The sequence below is a fragment of the Panthera leo genome, chromosome A2 (assembly GCF_018350215.1).
Source record: "Panthera leo isolate Ple1 chromosome A2, P.leo_Ple1_pat1.1, whole genome shotgun sequence".
Taxonomy (NCBI): domain Eukaryota; kingdom Metazoa; phylum Chordata; class Mammalia; order Carnivora; family Felidae; genus Panthera; species Panthera leo.
Window position 1 is genome coordinate 31194756 of NC_056680.1, and position 20616 is coordinate 31215371.

At 42.3% G+C, this 20616-nt stretch overlaps 1 protein-coding gene across 6 annotated transcripts in view; it reads left to right on the forward strand.

Annotated features, from left to right (window-relative positions):
* The window catches only part of ATXN7 (ataxin 7), a 141101-nt gene that overhangs the window by 77836 nt on the left and 42649 nt on the right, over positions 1 to 20616 (forward strand). For all 6 annotated transcript variants that reach the window (XM_042929896.1, XM_042929895.1, XM_042929897.1 and 3 more), the window contains one exon: positions 12704 to 12808. In XM_042929896.1, coding sequence (XP_042785830.1) covers positions 12704 to 12808 — 105 coding nt within the window. The remainder of the gene's footprint in view (positions 1 to 12703; positions 12809 to 20616) is intronic.

The following is a 20616-nucleotide window of genomic DNA, read 5'->3' on the forward strand; positions in this document are numbered from 1 at the left end:
TCTGACTTCGACTCAGGTCATGATCTCGTGCACAGTTCATGAGTTCGAGCCCTGCGTTGGGCTCTGTGCTGGCAGCTCTGAGTCTGGCACCTGCTTTGGATTCTGTGTCTGTCTGTTCTCTCTCTCTCTCTCTCTCTCTCAAAAATAAACATTAAAAAAATTTTTTAATTAAAAAGAAAAGAACATCTACAGATCGTTTTTGTCTCTGATGTGATGAATCTCAGCCAAACTCAGGACACTTACTATGTTTTCATTATCTATTAAAAGTCAACCTTCTGGGGCATGTTTTTGGTAAGATATTTAAAGACTTTATGAATATGAGCTAATTACATTTTATAACATTCCCTTAAGGTACTTAATGAAAGATACAGATCTCTGGTTTGCTACATTCTTCACAGCCACATGGCTGCTGAACAATACTCAGCTATACCGTAAAGCAAGTAGCATGCATAACATGCTAGCTGAAGGCTAGCCATTGAATTTCAGCTTTCACGTGTTTATGAGTAGTATGTAGAAAGGCTGATTTTTGTGTGTTGATTTTGTGCATAGGCTGAATGTTTGTGATTCCCCCCCAAATTCATATGTTGAAACATCCCCAGTATAAATGATTTTTGGAGTGAGGCCTTTAGGAAGTGATTAGGGCGTGAGGTTGGAGACCTCATGGGATTAGTGTCCTCATAAGAGAGGCTCCAGAGAGCTTTCTCACTTTCTTCATGTGGAGTACACAGGGAAAAGGAGTCGGTGATCCAGGAAGCAGGCTCTCACCAGACACAGAATAAGCTGAATTATAAAAATAATGTTGTTTTTGTTTTGAGACAGAACACAAGAAGGGGAGGGGCAGAGAGAAGGAGAGACAATCCCAAGCAGGCTCTGCACCATCAGCCCAGAGCCTGATGCAGGGCTCGAACTTAGCAACTGAACAGTGAGATCAGATCATGACCTGAGCCCGACATCAAGAGTTGAACGCTTAACTGGCTGTGCCAGCCAGGTGCCCCAGCTGGCACCTTAATCTTGGACTTTGCAGTCTCTGGAACTGTGAGAAATATTTGTTCTTTATAATTCACCTAGTCTATGGTATTTTGTTATAGCAGCCCAGACAGACCAAGGCAATTTTGTATCCTGTTATCCTTCTTGCTAACCTGGTTGATTCTGGGAGGTTTTCTTTAGATTGCTTTTGATTTTCCGCATAGACCATCAGATCATTTGCAAATAGAGATAGTATTTTTATTTCTTCTTTTCCAATCTGTATGCCTTTTAATTCCTTTTCTTGCCTTATTTCTCTGGCTAGAGCTTCCACTATTATGCCGAATAGAAGTGGATATCCTTGCTTTGTTTCTGAGCCATATAGTCTTTGTTCATTAAGTATGATATTAGTTGCAGGTTTTTTGGTAAATGCTCTTTATCAAGTTAAGGAAGTCCTCTTTATTCCTGGTTATGTGGAGGTGGTTCTTTATCCTAAATACTTTTTCTGCATCATTTATAATAGTATGATTTTTCTTCCTTAATCTCTTAATGTGATTACATTGTGTGATTATGAGTTATTTGAAATGTCTGTTTAGTTTCCGAGTGTTTAGAAGTTTCTTGTTATGTTTGTCTGATTTTTAATTTGATTCCACTGTGGACAGAGAACATACTTGGTATGATTTCATTTCTTTTAAACTTGATGAGGTTTGTGGGGCACCTGAGTGGTTCATTCGGTTAGGCGTCTGACTTCAGCTCAGGTCATGATCTCACGGTTCGTGGGTTCAAGCCCCGCATCAGGCTCTGTGCTGACAGCTTGGTGCCTGGAGCCTGCTTTGGATTCTGTGTCTCCCTCTTTCTCTGCCTCTCCTCCTGTCCTTCCCTCCCTCCTTCCTTCTCTCCCTCTCTCTCTCAAAAATTAATGTTAAAAAAAAAAATTGATGAGGTTTGTTTTATGGACCAAGGTATGATCTATATAAAGCTAACCATTTAACAGCAAAAATGGCTTAGTAGTCAATGCCATTTTATAGTTAATGCTGTACTTAGTTATATGAGAGCCATGGATTTTCTGCATAAAGGATACTGGGAGATGTGGGGTTGCATATTGACTGCCTTTTGAGCAAAAGAAGAAATGATATTCTTAATTGGGTCGTGAAATTGTAACTGTAGTTATAGTGTTATGTTATGTAACCATAACAATAATAAAGATAAAATTAAGAGCACTCTTTATCGAGTCCTTATATACGCTCTGCTTACGGTACCAGCAGAGTGGTAACACTCTTTTTTAGCTCTCAGCTTACCCATTGGCTGCAAGCTTAGCTGAATGGTAGTGTTGCAAAGTGATTGTGGCAGCACTTCCAGATTTAGGACACGTGGCATTTTAGGCTTGGTTTCTGATTTGAAAGGTCAGAATTTACTGACAGTGTTTGGCGTAGCTTAAGGTACACATGTGACAGCCTGCCATGTGTACTGCCATGTTGGTCACCTTTGTAGCCAGACGTGCCTTCCCTAATGCAAATTCCGTAGCACTTTGGTACTTGCCTTCTCTCTTCTGTCCCAGGCCCCGTATCTCAGTTTCAGTACAAGCAGTGACAACATTAGCACTTGTGACTTTTATCTAGGGAGGATGACTGTAAGACTGGCTACTCACAGTTACTGATTCATAAATATTAGAACTATTTTCTTTGATCTCATTCTTTGGTCTCCTGCTGTTTGGTTAATTGCTTTTTGACCTAAAACATCTCATTTTTCTTTTTCTTTTCTTTTTTTTAATCCAGTCTTTATTGACTATATTAGTTTAGACAGGGCCTTAAACCATGTATATTTTAGAACACTGTTGATTGGCCAGTTTTGTCCCTGGTTGGTTCTATTGTTTAACATCTTATGGTCAAAGGAAAGTCTGATTTCCTTTAATTATTGGAGCAGAGGATATGAATTTGGGAAAACTGTGCAAGGTAGAAATAAAATTCTATTTTATCCTTTCCCAGTCGCGACATTAAACTTCATTTAATAGCAATTAAAAGCTTTTATGTTACTGATAATTACTTTTGACTATCCAGAATTGAGAGTTTGAAATAAATTTGAAATAAATTTGGGACTGACTGCAGTAAAAGCTTAGTATGTGCAGAGACCAGCCTTCCAAGTCTATCAGGTTACTTAGAAGTGTTTCAGACACTAATGGGGCTGAGAGTCCTAGTATCTAAGCACAGCTTAGAGGAACAATGAGAGCAGACCATCCAGAAGTAGCCTAAACAATCTGCTGTCTGATAGGATGCTTTGGTTGACTTTGATTAAACAAGGCAGAAGAGCAGAGATGTCCTGAGAGAGGCAGGGAAGGCACAGAGCAGTGGAGAGGCTTGTGCACTGAAGTGGAGAACATGTACTTTTGAAAGCCTACCTTCAACCTTCAGATCCCAGGTCCTCCACCTACTGGCTCTGTCACTTAAAGCACGTAACCTCCTTGGTGCATCTCTTGCATTTTCTGTGAAGTGTGGGGATGGTGACCTTGAAATGTGCAGGTAGTATTATGAAGATCAGATGACTTAATGCTTTAGGCACTCTACCTGAAACTTAGGATTTATTTAGTAATTGTAAAGTTTTACTATTTTTGTTTTATGTGTTAATACCTCTTAGAGTTTCTTGTTGTGATTTTCGTTCACTGATAGATACCCAGTGCTCAGAATAGTGGCTAGGTATAGTAAGGATCCAATACATGAATGAATGAATGGTGTATAGAGAGTATTTGCCAGGATACTTCACACACAGTAAGTACTTAATACATACTGTTGTAAGAGGTGCTGTCTATAGATGGCAGAAATTGGGGGATTGTCAGTGTAACTCATTGACAGTAAAAGTAGAAATAATTATAATCATAATAGGTACGGCAGACCTTTTACATGTCAGACACAGTTCTAAGATCTTTACGTATAGTAAATTACTTTGTCCTCGTAAGTACCCATTAAGGTAACTGCTAGCATCATCTCGTTTTATGGATGAGAATACCGAAGGGAACTTGCCCAAGGTCATACTCCTGGTGAGTGATGATGGCATTGGGATTTGAACTCAGGAAGTCTGATGCAGAGGCAGGCCTTCCTCAGATTCTTTTTTTGAGAACCTACTGTGTGTTGGGCATTGTGCACCCACCCTCATGGAGCTTACATCTTAGGGACAGAGCCAAAACACAAATAACTAATGAGTGAAGAAAGGGAATTAGCTGAAGAGATGGGGGTCTGCTATCTCTATCTTTATCTTTTATCTTCTCTATCTTTAAATGGGGTGGTCAGGAAAGGTCCTTTTCTTGGAATATAAGCTGAGACCTGGAGCCAGACAGGCAGAGGATTCCATACAGAGGAACCAGAATTAGCAAGGGTCCTGAGGTGGGAAAGTGATTGGCATGTTGGTAATTTTCAAGGAGACTAGAATTCTGGAATGGAAATTAGGGGGTGAGTGCCATGTCTTCAGGTTGCAGAGGTCAGGCAGGGCCTTCTAAACATTGTTTTTCATTCTGACTACATTGGAGAACCACTAAGAGGTTAAGTTAGACTAGGTGATGTTTGACTTAAAAACATCACTGGTTACTCTTGGGGTTGGGGGGGGGGGGGGAATTTGGGCTTGGCATGGGTAGAAGGGAACATAGCTACTGTTTAGATCAAAGACCAGAGAACCATGATAGGGAAGATGATTTAAAAAAAAAAAAAAAAAGGCTCACATTTTAAAGGACTTTGCACTGTTCTAAGCATTTTATATTCATTAGTTCCTTCAACAACTTATGAGATAGGTACAGTCACTTTACCCATTTATAGATGAGGATACTGAATAAAGGCTAGTAGGTGGCAAAAATGGGATCTGAATGCAGCCAATCTAGTTTCAGAGGTTGTGCTTTTAACCACTAGGCTCTCTTGCCTTTACAAAAGTTTTTCCATCTTTGGCTTCCTCCCTTGGCCTCACCCTCCACCTACAGTCTCCTGGGTCTTGACCTGTCAAGTTCCTCCAGAGCTTGTCTTCAGTCGGGTTTCCCCCATTTTCATCGCAAAGGCACTTCGTGTCTCACTGTGACTTTTTCATCAGCCCTTAGGGACCACTGTCCTCAAATCTGTGCTGCTCCCTGCCCCCCATTACCTAAGTTGATCCATACTCCTGCCAGAGTGACCTTTTGTATCATGTGGCTTCCTCGCTTACTGGATTCTCCCTGTGTTGCAGGGTAAAGCCTAAACTCCGAAGCCTGGGCTCTGACCCTCTACAGTGAGAGGGGTGCCAGCAAGCCTCCTCTGCTGCACCCTCCCTCCCTTTCATTGTTTACAGGAAGGAGTGTGTGACCAGCAGTAGGAGCACGAGACCGCTTGAGAGTTTAGCTCACATTGTAAAATAGTCACTCTTGTGTGTATGGCAGTCTTCTTTGAGTTTAATTAGTGAGAGCTGGGCCCTTGCAGACATTTCTGGTGTGTATATATTTTGTGTTTTTGTTTCTTTTGCTCACAGGTATTGAGTATTTACTGCATGCTCAGCACTGAGTGCTCCCCATGGATTAGTTCATTTAATCCTCAAAATAACACTGAAATATATTTCACAGAGGAGGAAACTGAAGTTCAAAGACATCAAATAATGTAACCGTGATCACCTAGCTAGTAAGAGGAAGAATAGGGACTTGAACCCAGGTACTCTGACTCCACAACTGCTCTTTGTTACTGTACTGCACCACTAGCGAAAGAGAATTTGCTGATGAGAATCAGGCCCTGAAACATGAGTTTTTTGCCAGAAGCGGCCTCCAGGAATGGGATTGATCATGTGTTCAAGGGAACCGTTCTCACCCTTCAATGTTTGTATCACTAAATGTATCACCCAATTCTAGTGGATGACTCTATGTCATTAAATGACACAAGACACAATTATAACCTTGACTTATGATGGTACCACAGGGACTTTAATACTTTACTTATTATTCATCAAGTGATATATAACACATATTTATTTGCTGCTTCCTGTCGGTCAAGTTAGACATTGTCAGGCACTGTCACTAGAGCAGGAAGCTGGATAAATACAGAACTTTTTCTAGTGGGAGGAAATTGAGGTTCACACAACTAGATGGATTGTTATAAATTGGGCATGGTACATTGTGGCAAGGCTAGTAACTAAGTCAGTGCTCTGGGAACATGTAACAAACAGGGCCTGTCTAACCAAGTCTCCAAGAAAGTGACCTTGAGGCCAAGACTGAATGTCCTAAAACAACAAGGCAGGTAAAGGTGTGGAGAAGGTGGTGATTGCAGGCAGACAGAATAGCAAGTGCCTGGGTGCTGTGACAGGAGAGAGCATGATGTGCTCCAGGAACAAAAGAAAGGCCAGAAGGGCCAGATGCAAACAGCCAGTAGGGAGAGACGCAGGTCAAGGCTGTTCAAGGCCGCATGGGCCAGTTTTTATTCTAAGAGCAACTGGAAGCTGCGGAAGAGTTCCAAGTGCCAGTCATGACTTCACAAACACACAGCGAGAGCTTGCTTCTCAGGATCTGTGCTAGGGAAGGCAAGGAGTCAGCTGTCAGGCAGGGCTACAGAGGTGCCTGCCTATAAATGACCATTCATCAATCATTGAGTGAAGGACTGCGATGGGAAAATGAGTGGTATGAGGAAGAGCACAGCAGAGAGAGCGGTGGAACGGGTTCTTATGAAAAGGCGGGAGTTCCAGGAAGAAGAGGGGAAAGTTTTCCACGCTACCGGAACTGTTCTGGCCAAAAGATAGGATTGTGGGAGTATAAGGCAGGCTCTGAGAAGGCCAAGCAGTCTTGAGACTGGAGCAGGTTGACTCACACCAGAGAGATGGGAAAACCAGAGTGATAGGGGCCTTGCTTGCAAAGAGGTGGGTCAGGGATCTGAGCCCCGCTTTGGAGCCAGCAGAGGTCTTCAAGGAGAGGAGTGGTGTTATTTCTTTATAGGCCTGTGACTTTGGCAGTAGGTTGGAGGAGCCTGAAAAGGGAAGAAACGCTGGGTTTGGTAGGAAGTCTGTCCTGGTGTGTGGAGGCCACTACCAGGGGCAGGGGCAGTGGGGTGGCATGGGGGAGGCAGATTTAGGCAGTGTTTCTAGAAGAATGTTGGGAGTTTCCTGGGCTTGTGAGCCCTGCAGAGCTGGTTTGGGGCACCTGGGTGGCTCAGTTGGTTAAACAAACCATTCTTGATCTCAGCTCAGGTCTCCATCTCAGGGTTGTGAGTTCAAGCCCCAGGTTGGACTCTGCATTGGGTGTGAAGCCTTCTTAAACAAACACACAAACAAAAACCAAAACAAATGTCAACTCTGCCACTTACTAGCTTGTAAGATCTTAATGTCTGTGTGTCTTAGTTTCCTGAGCAATAGTGTGGGTGCATGACCGCTGTCTCACAGGCTTGGGCGGAGGTTGTTGTGTGAGCACTTTCTGTGGCATTCTAGGGTTTTCCCTATGTTCTCTTAATCTTCCAACCCTGTGAAGTGCCTAGTGACCAGTGAATTAGGTACTGTTTATCATTACCATATGTATGACACAAGAAGGAACTGAAGTTCAAAGAAGTTATAGAACTTGCCCAGAATGATAGGGAGTGGTCTTCTGTGTTTGCCACTCTGCTTACATACAATACCTGTGATAGAGCGTAACTAATTGGGGAAGGGGAAGCCCTTTGAAGAGAAGAGCTTTGAGCCAGACCTGCTAGTGTGTGAATGAATGTACTAGGCATCTTATGAAGACGAAGGGCAAAACCTAGCTGAGAATAGCTTTCTGGGTCTAAGGAGAAAAAGGAAGACCGTGTGCTCGAAGCAGAGTGAGTTAAGGAGAGAGGAGCAAGGAGGAATAAGGGAACAGAAAGTGAGAGGGAGGTGGAGGAACATCCGGCAGGGCCCTGGAGGCTGTGGTAAGGGCTGAGATTTTATTCCTAAAGGAGTGGGAGGCCCCTGGAGACATGTTAATGGTAGTGATGTGATCTGTTGGAGGACTTCACAGAACCGCTTTGGCAGCCGTGTGGAAGTAACTGTAGACCACCTAGTAGATAAGACTTTTTCCACAGTCTGTCAGAAAGGTGCTGGTGGTAGGCTCTGTAGCAGTGGTCTTAGATAATGGAGGGAAGTGGATGGAGGTTTTAGAGTAGAGCCAACCAGACAGGCTGGTGGCCTGGATGTGATGAGGAAAGGAGGAGTCAGAGATGACATCTGGGTTTTCAGTTGGAGCACTCAGGGAGATAAATGGTGTCATTTACCGAAGAGAGGGAAGGTTTTGGGGGTGGGTAAAGGGCAGGGTGGAAAGTGGAGTTCTCTTGACCATGCTTATTCCATTTGAGATGTGTATAAGCCATCCAGATGGTGGCGTCTAGTAGCAGTTGGATATATGAGTCTAGACAGAGCTCAGGAGCCATCTGGGTTAGAGATGGAAATGTGGAAGTCATTGGTATGTAGAAGTTGGGGAGCATGGGAGAAGGGAGACACCCAGGGTACTGTGAAGGTGAAACACTTTGTCACAGTACACGAGTTTTGCTGTCGGACTCAGTCCTCAAAATGGGGAGAGTAGCAGGAAAGTAACTGAACACATTCCCTCCTGTTTAGGGTCTGGTTTCAGGCAGAGAGCCTTCATTCTACATTTGCCTGTGGAGATCTGCACACGTGCCCATGTGTCCATGTACTTAAACCCAGTCCTTCCTAGTATGCTGGCCTGGGGTCTCCAAAGTACATAATGGCCTAGATGTGGGTATTGGTCTACGTGCTAATTGGGAGATTGGAGTGATCTGAATCCTGAGAAAGATTTAGGGCCTACACACAAAAAATCTATTCTTTCAAACTAGTCAGAGTGCATGGAGCCAGGTATGATTTTAAAACTACGTTATTTTGAAGTATATAATGGTATAAGTTGTATGTTTGCAGTGTATTTTACAAACTTTAAAAAAAACTCAGTGGTGGGGCACCCGGGTGGCGTAGTTAGTTGAACATTCAGCTCTTGATTTTGGCTCAGATCATGATTTCACAGTCCCTGGGTTCGAGTCCTGTGTCGGGCTCCGCGTTGACACTGAAGAGCCTGCTTGGGGTTCTCTCTTGTGTTCCTCTCTCCTCCTCCCCTGTTCTCTCTCTCTCTTTCTCTCTCTCTCTCTCTCTCTCTCTCTCTTAATATAAAGATAAACTTAAAAAAAAAAAACAAAACAACTCAATAGTAGCTAAGTAGTTGATAGTAGCTTATCAATTCTTTTTCATATTTTGATATAAATCAATCTTTTACCTTTCTGCATTTGGGCAAGTTTTATATGTTAATTTGTAGATGGGCTCATTATAAATTTATGCTTTAAAAAAATTCAGAAACATACATACTGTCTCTCACAAAAATTATTTCATTTTCTCTGTTGCCACAACATTCCACATTCTGTTCCTGTTGCTAAGGCCTCTGGAATGTTCCAGTGCAGAAAAGGGATATAGAACTCTTTTTTTTTTTTTTTTTTTTTTTACTCCTGGAGACATTTTATTTAAATTTTTTTGTGTCTTCTGGCTTACTTTCCAAATATGGATATCTGAAAGTAAAGAATTTAGAAAGCTAAAATTAAAGTTGCTTTAGATTTTCGTAACAGGAATTTGATTTCTTAGGGTAGCATGAACTGGACTTAAGTATACCATGTTTCTTTCCATGGGGATTATGTGTGCATGTGTGTGCATGCGCTCATGGCACACGTGCACACACGAGTGCAAATTTTAGGGAGTGTGATGAGGTAGCTGGTGAGATATTCTGAGCTCACAGAGAGAGTACACTTGAGTTTGAGTCCTGCTTGCGCTTTTTTGCTGGGTGACAATAGACAAGTTGATATCGCCTTCAGTAAAGTGAGGATTGTATTGTAGGATAAACCATGTAATAAGTGCTTACATGTGCCAGGGCTTGTCAAATAGCAGTCTCTCAGTAAAGGCCAACTGTTGATCATGATTACTGTCATCATCGATTGCAAATGATCTTAAGTTATTGAGGAAATTAAAGTTTTTACACAAGTACAGATTCCTGGTCCCTTACAGAAATGACCCCTACCTTCTTAATTTTACTAGTGTTTCCAAGTCTCACAAAAGGATCAAAGGAATCAGAGTAAAAACAGTTTCCTATATAAACACTATTGTGGCCAGTCGAATTGTTACTACTTGAAAAGATTGGCACAGGTTTTAATTTGTAAAAATGGCTTTATTTATAAAGGGGTAGGGGGGCTAGTCCCCAGAAGTATCTGGTGTCTGGCAAAGTGATATATTTGAAACAGCATTGCTTGACATTGAGTGCTGTGGGAAGCCACACAAACCAGCACGCAGAGGCCTAACTCTAAACTGAGACCATTTAACTTAATGCTGTTTTAACTACTGTTTTAATTAATAAAACTAAATGAGCGAATTTCATTAATGAAACTGTTGATTTGATATTTATAGACATTTCACACTATAAATTACGAATGCCATATTAGTTCTGTAATTCAGATTTTCTTTAATTTGTCCTGTATTGGAGGCATGTAGCACAGGGGTACATGGAACTTAAGGAAAGTACTTAAAATACATAATTTTATTTTTAAATGAAATGTCATGTCAAGAAATTGTAGCCATGGAAAATGGCTTATTATATGTTGATCATTGCATGGATATAACCTTTCCTTTTCTCCCACATGTACTATTTTTAACTCAATGTGGGCATGCTTTCAAGGAAAATAGCACATTGTTTGGTTTTTATTTTTCATTAAATTATTAAGCTTAGTCACAGAAGTCAGTAGTCTACTAGAAGCTTCTTACATTATCAGTCTATCAAAGGTGTTCAGCTCTGACATTCCAACTTATTGGAGGTGGAAACTGGAAGGAATTTCTAGAAATCACGTTCCTCTGATCTTCAAGGGACTAAATCCAAGCCATTGTTATGAGTCAGAATGGAATCCCAGCTATTGACGTAGACAAAGTACTTCATCTCCCTGTGAATCAGTTTCCTCGTTTTTTAGAGTGGGGTTGTAATGGTATCTACCTAGGCAGTTGTGAGAAAAGAATGAGATAATAGCACCTAGAAACTGCTCAGTGCTGCCACCGCATCCCAGAATCTTGTTGGTCCCTGGTATATTTCAGATTTATAGCTGTCTGTGCAGTTTAGTGTAATAGAAACTGTCTAAGAAAATCTGAGCTATATCCTTACGTAGATATTAGGTCAGTAATTTGATACTTGTGAGACTGTGATCACTTTACATCTCCTCAGGGCATTTTCCTGTAAAGCTACCAAGATCACCCAAGCTGGAGAAAGTGTGAAGTTCAATCTTACAGGAAGGAAAACAGATGCTAATTAGATAATGGATCTTTTTCCCCCCTTTAAACTTGGTATTTGGTCTCCTAAACTATTTGCCTAATTTTGAAATGTGCTAGTTAATCCATTCATTGCAAATATTCTAAATAGTGTAAAAAACCTGTTTAAAATCACCAGTTGTCTTCTTTTAAGTAATCTCTTTGGCCAACATGGGGCTCAAACTCACAACTCTGAGATCAAGAGGCCCACGTTCTACTGACTGAGCCAGCCAGGCACCCCTAAAATTGCCAATTTTGAAATACTTAAGAGATTAGATTCTCGATCTGAAATGTTAGCGCTATTCCCTACCTAGATTGTTGTTAATAAGTAACGATTCATGGTTATGACACTTTAGTTAGCCATGTATTACCAGATGTCTGGGGCACCTGGGTGGCTCAGTCAGTTAAGCATCTGACTTCTGCTCAGGCCATGATCTCATGGTTCGTGAGTTTGAGCCCTACATCGGGCTCTGTACTGATAGTGTGGAACCTGCTTGGGATTCTCTCTCTGCCCTTCCCCTACTTGCGTGCTCGCTTGCTCGCTCTCTCTCAAAAATAACTAAAAAATAAGTATATACATATATATGTGTATATATGTATATGTGTGTATATGTACATATAGGTATGTGTATGTATATATAGGTGTATATATGTGTATATATGTGTATGTACATACACACACACACACATATATATATAAATTATCAGATATCAAGTCACTTTCAGTTTTTGTGTTTATGCAGATAATTTAGTTTCACGTTTGTGTTTTAATTAAGTTCTTAACTGTAAAAAAAAAAAATCCAACTTGTATCTTGCCTTATTCTAGTAAATGAACTGAGATTAATATATGAAATGCTGTGTTTGTACACAAGTTCCATGTGTCCAGGAGCATCAGTATGTAAGCGAAAGGACTAGAGGTTCTTGTGACCTGAAAAAAGAGTATAAAAATAATTTTCTTTGTATTATACTCTGACCAAACCAGCAGTTTTACTCTTCAGCGAAGCCTCTGCTTCCTTTCTTAACTGTTCCATGGAACTCAGAGGCCAGATGGCTGGAATAGAATGCATAGTTAAACAAATAAAACGATTAGATGATAGAGCTTTGTGAATCGTTAAGCATTTTATGTGGTTGCAGATTCTTCCCCATAATCCTTGGTCGAGTTCACGTAAAGTTGCTTTATTTTATGAATGTATTAATTGTTTGCATTTTAGTAGATTTGTCTCTTTCGCCTCAGACTGATGATTTTTGGTGCCTTTTATTTGAGCTCTCTGGACAGTGTTTCTGTAAGTCTGATTTGATTTCTCTCTTACTAGTCACGGTGCCACATCAGGTATTTTTAAATGTTACTGCAGTAACGCTTGTACTGCTACACTTCATCTTAAGGCAGCTCCTTTAGAATGTATTGCCGCCCCAAATGGATTCCTATTAATCAGAACCAGATGAGTGAGTGATGCTCTCTTCTTTGTTGCAGACATGCCAATATTTGGTCTCTGTCCAGCCCACGATGATTTCTACTTGGTGGTGTGTAACGACTGTAATCAGGTTGTCAAACCGCAGGCATTTCAATCACATTATGGTAAGTGCTTAACCATTTAAAAATCATTATGAGAGGGTAAAAGGTAAAGCAGGATTAAGCTGAAGGCCAGTGACAGCATGGATAGAGTATAATATCCCTCCCTCTGTCAAGAAGTAGGCTTTCTAATTCATCGAATGGGTTAATGTCTCTCAGATGTTGGGTATTTTCTGAATTTTATTGAAATTGGACAAGGAATAATGTATTTTATGAAAACTCTTTTGAAATATTGAGTCCGTATAGTGAAAGGTTTATTTCCTTCTAGACCTCACCTCATGGTTGTGAATTCAGTGGCTGGTAAAATTTGATATATATATACATAGTATAGATACATGCCTTTTTAAAATGAAATGTGATTTTGAAACTTCCAAGTTCAATAATTTTAAATACAGCTTGACCTCGTGTTCTAATCTGTGAATGTGAGGAAGCTATCACATCTTATCCATTAAAATGCACACGTACTTAGAATGAAATGAAGCATTGCGACTTTAGGGATTTCATGAACCCCTGAGCCATCCCTGGGCTTCAAGACTCCATGCCTGCTGTCTGGGTGTTTAATCATGGAACAATCCAGATAAGATGGTTTTGCTTTGTCATAATGCCACCTAAAGTGCTTACAGTAGAAAAAAATTTAATGAGAAGATGTAGTTTTTTACCCAGTTGGATTCAATAACAGCTCAGAAGTATTTGAATGACCACCTTGTTTCAGGCACTTTGATGTATAATATGATTCTTACGTCCATGGAGTTTATAATTTAGCTTATGAGACCAGCAAAATTAGCTAGACATACTTTTTAAATAACTTTAAGTTGTTTCCTCATTGTCCTTATTACTACAGATATGAGCTTGAGACACAATAATAATGAGATCCCCTGTAGATAGTGTTTAAGTAAAGCTTCTGGGGAGGTGACCCTGGTGACTTGAGCTTTAAGTGATGGGACAGAGCCACCAGCGTGGCATTTGGGAATTAAAGCATTCTTATACAGAGGGACGAGCTGAAGTACAGACTGAAAGAAGCTCACTGTAGGTGGAGGGAGGTCAGTGAAGGTAAGTACACACTAGAGAAGTGTGCCCTTGTGGGCAGGGACCCTGATCGTGCACAGCCTTGGAGGCCAGAGTCCGAAGACCCTTGGGGGGCACTCTAGGGCTTTCCTGTATAAGGAAGTAACACAGGCCCACCACACGGGTTAATTTGGTGTGAATAAATTGTAGAAGGGGAGAAGCAGGGAAAATAGTTCAAAGGTAAGACATGATAATAGACTAAGACTAAGGTGTGGAAATAGAGCTGGGGAAGACAGCATAGCATTGAAAGGCATTTTAAAGCTAGCACCTACATGGCTTGCTGTTGGGACAGTCGTTGTTATAAGAGTCACACCATCATATCCACATCCCACCATTTTTCCCCCCAAGGAATAAATTTTTTATGCAGTCACACAAAGGTTTTTTTGAATTTCTGATTCTGAGTAGAAGCCCCGGGGTGAGCACTAGAGTGAGTACAAAGATGAATAAGATATTATCTTCCTGATGAAGACTTGTGGAGGTTAGTATTAGAAAAGGCAGTTAGTCAATTGCCACGTATTTTGGAGTTAAGGATTTTGAAGCCAAACTAGACTGGATTTAAATTTAAACTTGGGGGGTGCCTGGGTGGCTCGGTTGAGCGTCCAACTTTGGCTCAGGTCACGACCTCACGGTTTGTGAGTTCGAGCCCCGCGTTGGGCTCTGTGCTGACAGCTTGAAGCCTGGAGCCTGCTTCGGATTCTGTGTCTCCCTCTCTCTCTGCCCCTCCCCCTGCTCGGGCTCTTTCTCTCAAAAACTGAATAAACGTTAAAAAAAAATTAAAATGTACACTTGGAAGAAGCCTAAGTTGGTTGTTTTGCCTTGTGCAGATTTTCCAACCTCAGCTTCCTTTGTTGTGTCGGAATGGTAATAGCAACCTCATAGGTTCTCGGGATTGATTAAATGAAACAACATAGGTAAAGCCCCTCATACAGCGCCTGACACATAATAGGTACGAGAGAGAGATAAAAGTACAGCTGTGGATTTAGAAATGTTTGTGTCTGAAGTCAAAAAAACGGTGCAGGGTCTTAAGAATAAGGAGGAACACAGATTGCTTCTCAATGAGAAAGCTTCTTAGAGAAAATTGCCTTCTGGTTAGGGTATTCTGAAGAGTAGAGTGGATCTGTTGTCACATGTGCACAAATGTTTTTCCTCAGTTTTTAGGTGTGTGATACATGTCCGTTGTGGAAGATGCAGAAAATCGTTTTTAAAAAATCACCTATAATCCCCTAAAATGGGAAGTGTTTCGATGGGGATAGATAGGGCTGCCACATACAACTTCACAGTCTATACGCTAAACGGCCATACTTGGTGGCCCCAGGTTGGCAGTAGCCGTGATGTGAGCAGGCGCAGAGCCAGGAGATTGCCCGCTGTCTGGGATGTACTGCAAGGAGTCTCCATCAGCCGGGGCTGATGGAGCCACTTGTGGGTGAGCAGTGTGCAGAGACAGGCTGGGACGCGCTCAGAGAGCCCCAGTGCCCGCCCATTAGACACCCCTGGCCTCAGTGCAGACCTGCTGCAGGTTTTTCTAGCACCAGAGTGATGTGACTTCATGATCCTCCAGGGAGGATTGGTGGGCAGAGTGGATTGAAAGGGAGTGAGAGAGGAAATGGGAGTATGAAAACAGCTGGCTTGGCTCAAGGCCCACTTAAAGGTGTTACCTCTGGGGCGCCTGGGTGGCGCAGTCGGTTGGGCGTCCGACTTCAGCCAGGTCACGATCTCGCGGTCCGTGAGTTCGAGCCCCGCGTCAGGCTCTGGGCTGATGGCTCAGAGCCTGGAGCCTGTTTCCGATTCTGTGTCTCCCTCTCTCTCTGCCCCTCCCCCGTTCATGCTCTGTCTCTCTCTGTCCCAAAAATAAATAAATGTTGAAAAAAAAATTTAAAAATTTAAAAAAAAAAATAAATAAAATAAAGGTGTTACCTCTGCCAGGACTTCCTTAGCTAGAAAGGGTCCCTCTTGGTCCCCTCTTCCAGAGGCACTGCACACAGTTGTTCCAGCACATCTTATGGAGATGATTTTCTTTTTCTTTTTCTTTTTCTTTTTCTTTTTTTTTTCTTTTTTCTTTAAAAAAAAATTTTTTTTTAACGTTTATTTATTTTTGAGACAGAGAGAGACAGAGCATGAATGGGGGAGGATCAGAGAGAGAGGAGACACAGAATCCGAAACAGGCTCCAGGCCCTGGGTGGTCAGCACAGAGCCCGACGCGGGGCTCGAACTCACGGACCGCGAGATCATGACCTGAGCTAAAGTCGGACGCTTAACCGACTGAGCCACCCAGGCGCCCCTCTTTTTCTTTTTTTAATGTTTGTTTTTGAGAGAGAGAGAGAGCGAGTGAGCACGCGTGTGGGGGAGGGGCAGAAAGAGGGAGAGACAGAACCCAAAGCAGGCTCCAGGCTCCGAGCTGTCGGCACAGAGCCCCATGTGGGGCTCGAACCCACGACTTGTGAGATTGTGACCTGAGCTGAAGTCGGACACTTAACCGACTGAGCCACCCAGGCGCCCTGCCTGGAGATGATATCCTTGATCTCACTCTCTCTTTAAGAATGTCAATATATTGAGGGGCGCCTGGGTAGCTCAGTCAGTTGGGCGGCCTACTTCGACTCAGATCATGATCTTGCAGTCCGTGAGTTCGAGCCCCGCGTCGGTCTCTGGGCTGACAGCTTGGAGCCTGGGGCCTGTTTCAGATTCTGTGTCTCCTTCTCTCTGACCCTCCCCTGTTCATGCTCTGTCTCTGTCTCAAGAATAAATAAACGTTAAAAAAAAAAATTAAAAAAAAAATGAACGTCAATATATTGGGGCGCCTGGGTGGCTCAGTCAGTTAAGCATCTGACTTCGGCTCAGGTCGTGATCTCACGGTTTGTGAGTTCAAGCCCTGCATTGGGCTCCGTGCTGACAGCTCAGAGCCTGGAGCCTCCTTTGGATTCTGTGTCTCGCTCTCTGCCCTGCCCGTCCCCTGCTCACGCTCTGTCTCTCTCTGTCTCGACAATAAATAAAATGTTAAAAAAAATTTTTTTTAAATGTCAATGTTTTGGGGACAGGGCATGAAGGAGTGTCATAAAATCATATTTCTACCCTTTTTCTGTAACAGCGTCTAGTATACCAAGTATCTTTTGATAAGATACTTGTTGAAGGAGAAAGGAAGGGTGGTCATTTCAAACATGTAAATGAGAAAATACGAATGCAAGGTTCATAGACTCAAAAGTCTTATGTGGACAGGCAAGGGGTGGGACTGATAAAGCCACTGGGTGGTGGACCTTGGTCCGTCTAGTGGCAAGGGAAATATTAAAACTGTAAGAGAGAAGAGTCCCTGGCAAAAAGATGGGACCCAAGTGTTCTGAGAGAGGGATTCAGCTGGGAAATGTTGAAGGAGTTCTGAGACAGCACCAGGGAGAAGGCTAATGGAGAATAAACGGGAGGTTTGGCCCTGCGTGGGTGTGTAGGGTTGGGAGCAACTGCATGAAGTTGAGGGAGGCACCATGTGATGACCCTGGAGTAGTTTGGGACTGACACCCCCACTCACCTGGAGAGAAGGAGAGGTGGGCAGTGCCCTAGTACCAAGAAGCATTTTCACTGCGGCCAGTGTCTTCTTCTATCTTTGGGCACAAGGGTTGTAACAGGAAAAAGGGTTTTTTGGAACCCGTGTGGTCTTTTGTTAGAATTCTAAAAGGCCCATTCTTATGTGTTAACACCAAAAATAGTTTTCAAATTCAAGATCCTTCCCTGTGGCATTGTAGTCTGTTTATTAGGTATTTGGAAGAATCCATAGCTGCCAATGGAGGGATTCTGTTTTCTTATCTTTTAGTGAAGTTGATGAAAATGTGTGGGCAGTCTTCTGTGAATTAAGGTGTTAGTAGTAGTCATCTGTGACTTGTATGAACAAGTGAGCAGTTGCTGCAAAATCAAACAGGCATTTCCTTTAAGAGCATGGCTGCCAGGGGAGAGAAGAAAGCTACAATAGCAACAAGGCTTGTAAATCAGTTCCTGTTGGTGGTAATGTTCTTGGGAACTGGTGAGAAGCTTATTTATCCATAGTAGTAAGAGACAGTTTACTTTCTTGCTAGCCGAACTGCCTTTTTTGGAGCTAACGGTTAACCAGGATTTCCATGTGAACAGTGATGGTGAATGATGGTAGTGTCATTTTGGCATTTCCAGTTTCTTGCAGGTCTGTTTGCTTTCGTAGTATACATTGCTTTCTTTCTTGGAAGCTGCGTAGTAATACCATATACTTTCTTGATGTTTTAATGTTTTGAAGTAGTCCAAGATACTTCATATTTTTCTTAAGTTACTCATTATTTTTGAGAGCAAGATGTTCCTTACTGTTAATTTCAGATTTAAAAGTATAATTTGAATCCTTGGATCCCAAACCTGCTGTGCATCCAAATCAAAGGGGAGCTTTCTAAAAGGGCAGCTTCCTGAGAACCATTCTGCCCAGCTAGATGGGAATCTCAGGGATAGGACTTAGGAATCCGCATTCTAAACCACTCCTGAGACCTGAGTCTGACCCACAGGCTGGCTGGGGTGCATTGGGATAACGGCAGATCCCTCCCCACTGTCAGGAGTTGTGGCTGTGTATTCCTGGTGCCTGGCACAGTGACTGACACAGACGGGAACTCCAAAGTTTGTTGAGTCTAGCAAGGATGGCAAGAAAGGAGGCCCCTGGTTTTTTAAAACTGGTTTTTAACTTTGTATTACATGCTGGAAACGTCCTGTTAATTGCCTCCAAAACTTTAACTAAGAAGGAGGGCTGAGATGGTGATGTTCCCTGTGGCCAGAAGCACCCTTCTTTTGAGCTTGTTTACCAAGTCGGGAGTCTCCATAATCAGTGTGTTGGTCCTAAGCTGGCTACTGAATAGCATAAAATGTGTAGTCCTGTTTACATCCATTGGCTATGGGTCTGAACAGATAGGATCAGCTGATGACTTTTGGGGTGCCTTTGGGGTTCTGTGTTGGAAGAACGTCCCATGTGATTGTGACACGCTGTGTGCTTGGGCTTCTCTGCTGCTCCTCTTGGAGTTTGCTTCCAATGAATACCTCGGTTCCTCCCAACCTGTCTTTTGTAAAGCAGACATGAGCTGATCTTACCTAGGTGAAGTAAACGAGTGCTGTTCATTCGGCTTGGGCAGATGCCACAGTTAGAATCTGTAATAAGTTGAAACCCTGCTTGCATTGTCAGCTGTTGAAGTATTTTGCCCCAGGTTAGTTACGTTGACCCGTTTGTTCACCTTTTGGCTCAGCTCAGTCCCTGAGCAAGGCCTCATAGTCACATGTGCCTCTGCCACCTTCCTTTGATTTTAATCAACCGGGTTCAAAGTTTATGATTCGCTTACATAATTCCATTTAGTATTTTTCTTTAAATCAAACCATTTCTATTTAAAGTCAGTCCGTTGCAAACAAAACCTTACCACAATCATCAACAGGAAGACTAGTGTTGTTTGCCATACACGCAAGGCGTAAAAATAAATACAGGGAAGAGATGATTAAATTCTTTGTTACTGTTCTTGCCGATGCCGGCTCTGAGGCCTGCTCCCTTTGTGGAAGGGGAGACTAAGACTAGCACGGTTTAGGCAAGTGTTATCCACACAGTAGTTGTGATGTTATCAGAAGAACTGAAAGAGATATGGAGAAAGGAGTAAGTTGTCACTTGAGCTTTAAGGTTGTGAATGTTGGGGAGTGATACCTGCTCCATGTTTTAGGAAACACCAGCTCAAGCTATTGGATTTGATTTCCTCTGGTGCTTAAGGAGCTGTCCACTGAGGCCAACCAACCCTAGCGGTAGGATTTATCATGCCTAGGAAGCAGAATTCTCCAGTCACATTTTGATCTGCAGAAGGATCACAGAGGACAAATACCCTTGGTCTTTTATGTGTTGATAACGTACTGAACCCCTGCCAGTCACTGTGAGTGGAACGTGAGTCTGGTCCTCAGTGTGAAACATCTGTCCGTCCCAGACCTCTGTTCATAGATGGGCGTGGGGGCAGGGAGAGTGGGTGGCATATCATCCGTCTGGGTTTTTCAGAACTTGGTGTAAGCAGAGCTAGCAGAAACACTGCGGTGATCTTGCAGCCCTCTCTACTTGCAGATATTACGATCCTGCAAAATTAACAGCCCCACACATTGCTTGGATTTAATGTTCCTTGAAGTGCACTGAGGTGGTTTGGATTCTTTTAGATGCCAGCATAAATTATATTTTTCAAAAATGTCATTTTCATCAGAAGATCAGTAAGTTGAAATGACTCCTGCATTTTTGAGCTAATTGATTTCAAAGAATGTTAGTATAAGAGCAAAATGAGTCTTAGTCTATGAGATCTGATGGGCTGGTTCTGGCATAAATGCTGATTCCCGTTGTTGACACCACTTAAAATAGTTGTGACCAGTGATTGCTGTCGTGTAATTCAATGGATCTACATCACAAAGCAGAGGTTTTGCTGTTTCATAAAGAACACCCCTCCCCTTTTGCCATCTGATGGAAAGTAACAGTTTCGGGTATTTTCAGTGAGTTGTTTTATTTGGCTGTTGAGTAACTTTGTTTTTGTATGAAGAAAAAATGTTTCCCTGTTCACTCCAGTGTGCCAGCTAAATTTGGTCACTGCATTTTTATAATCTGGGCCTGTTTCTACTTTGAAACTTTTAGTGATAGTGAATCTTTTTAGGATTGCCATTCACCTAAAAGTCCACAGATTAATGATGATTTTTAATAGCACTTTGATGATTCAGTAAGCATTTTTACATGTATTGTCTCATTTCCTGTTCTTTGA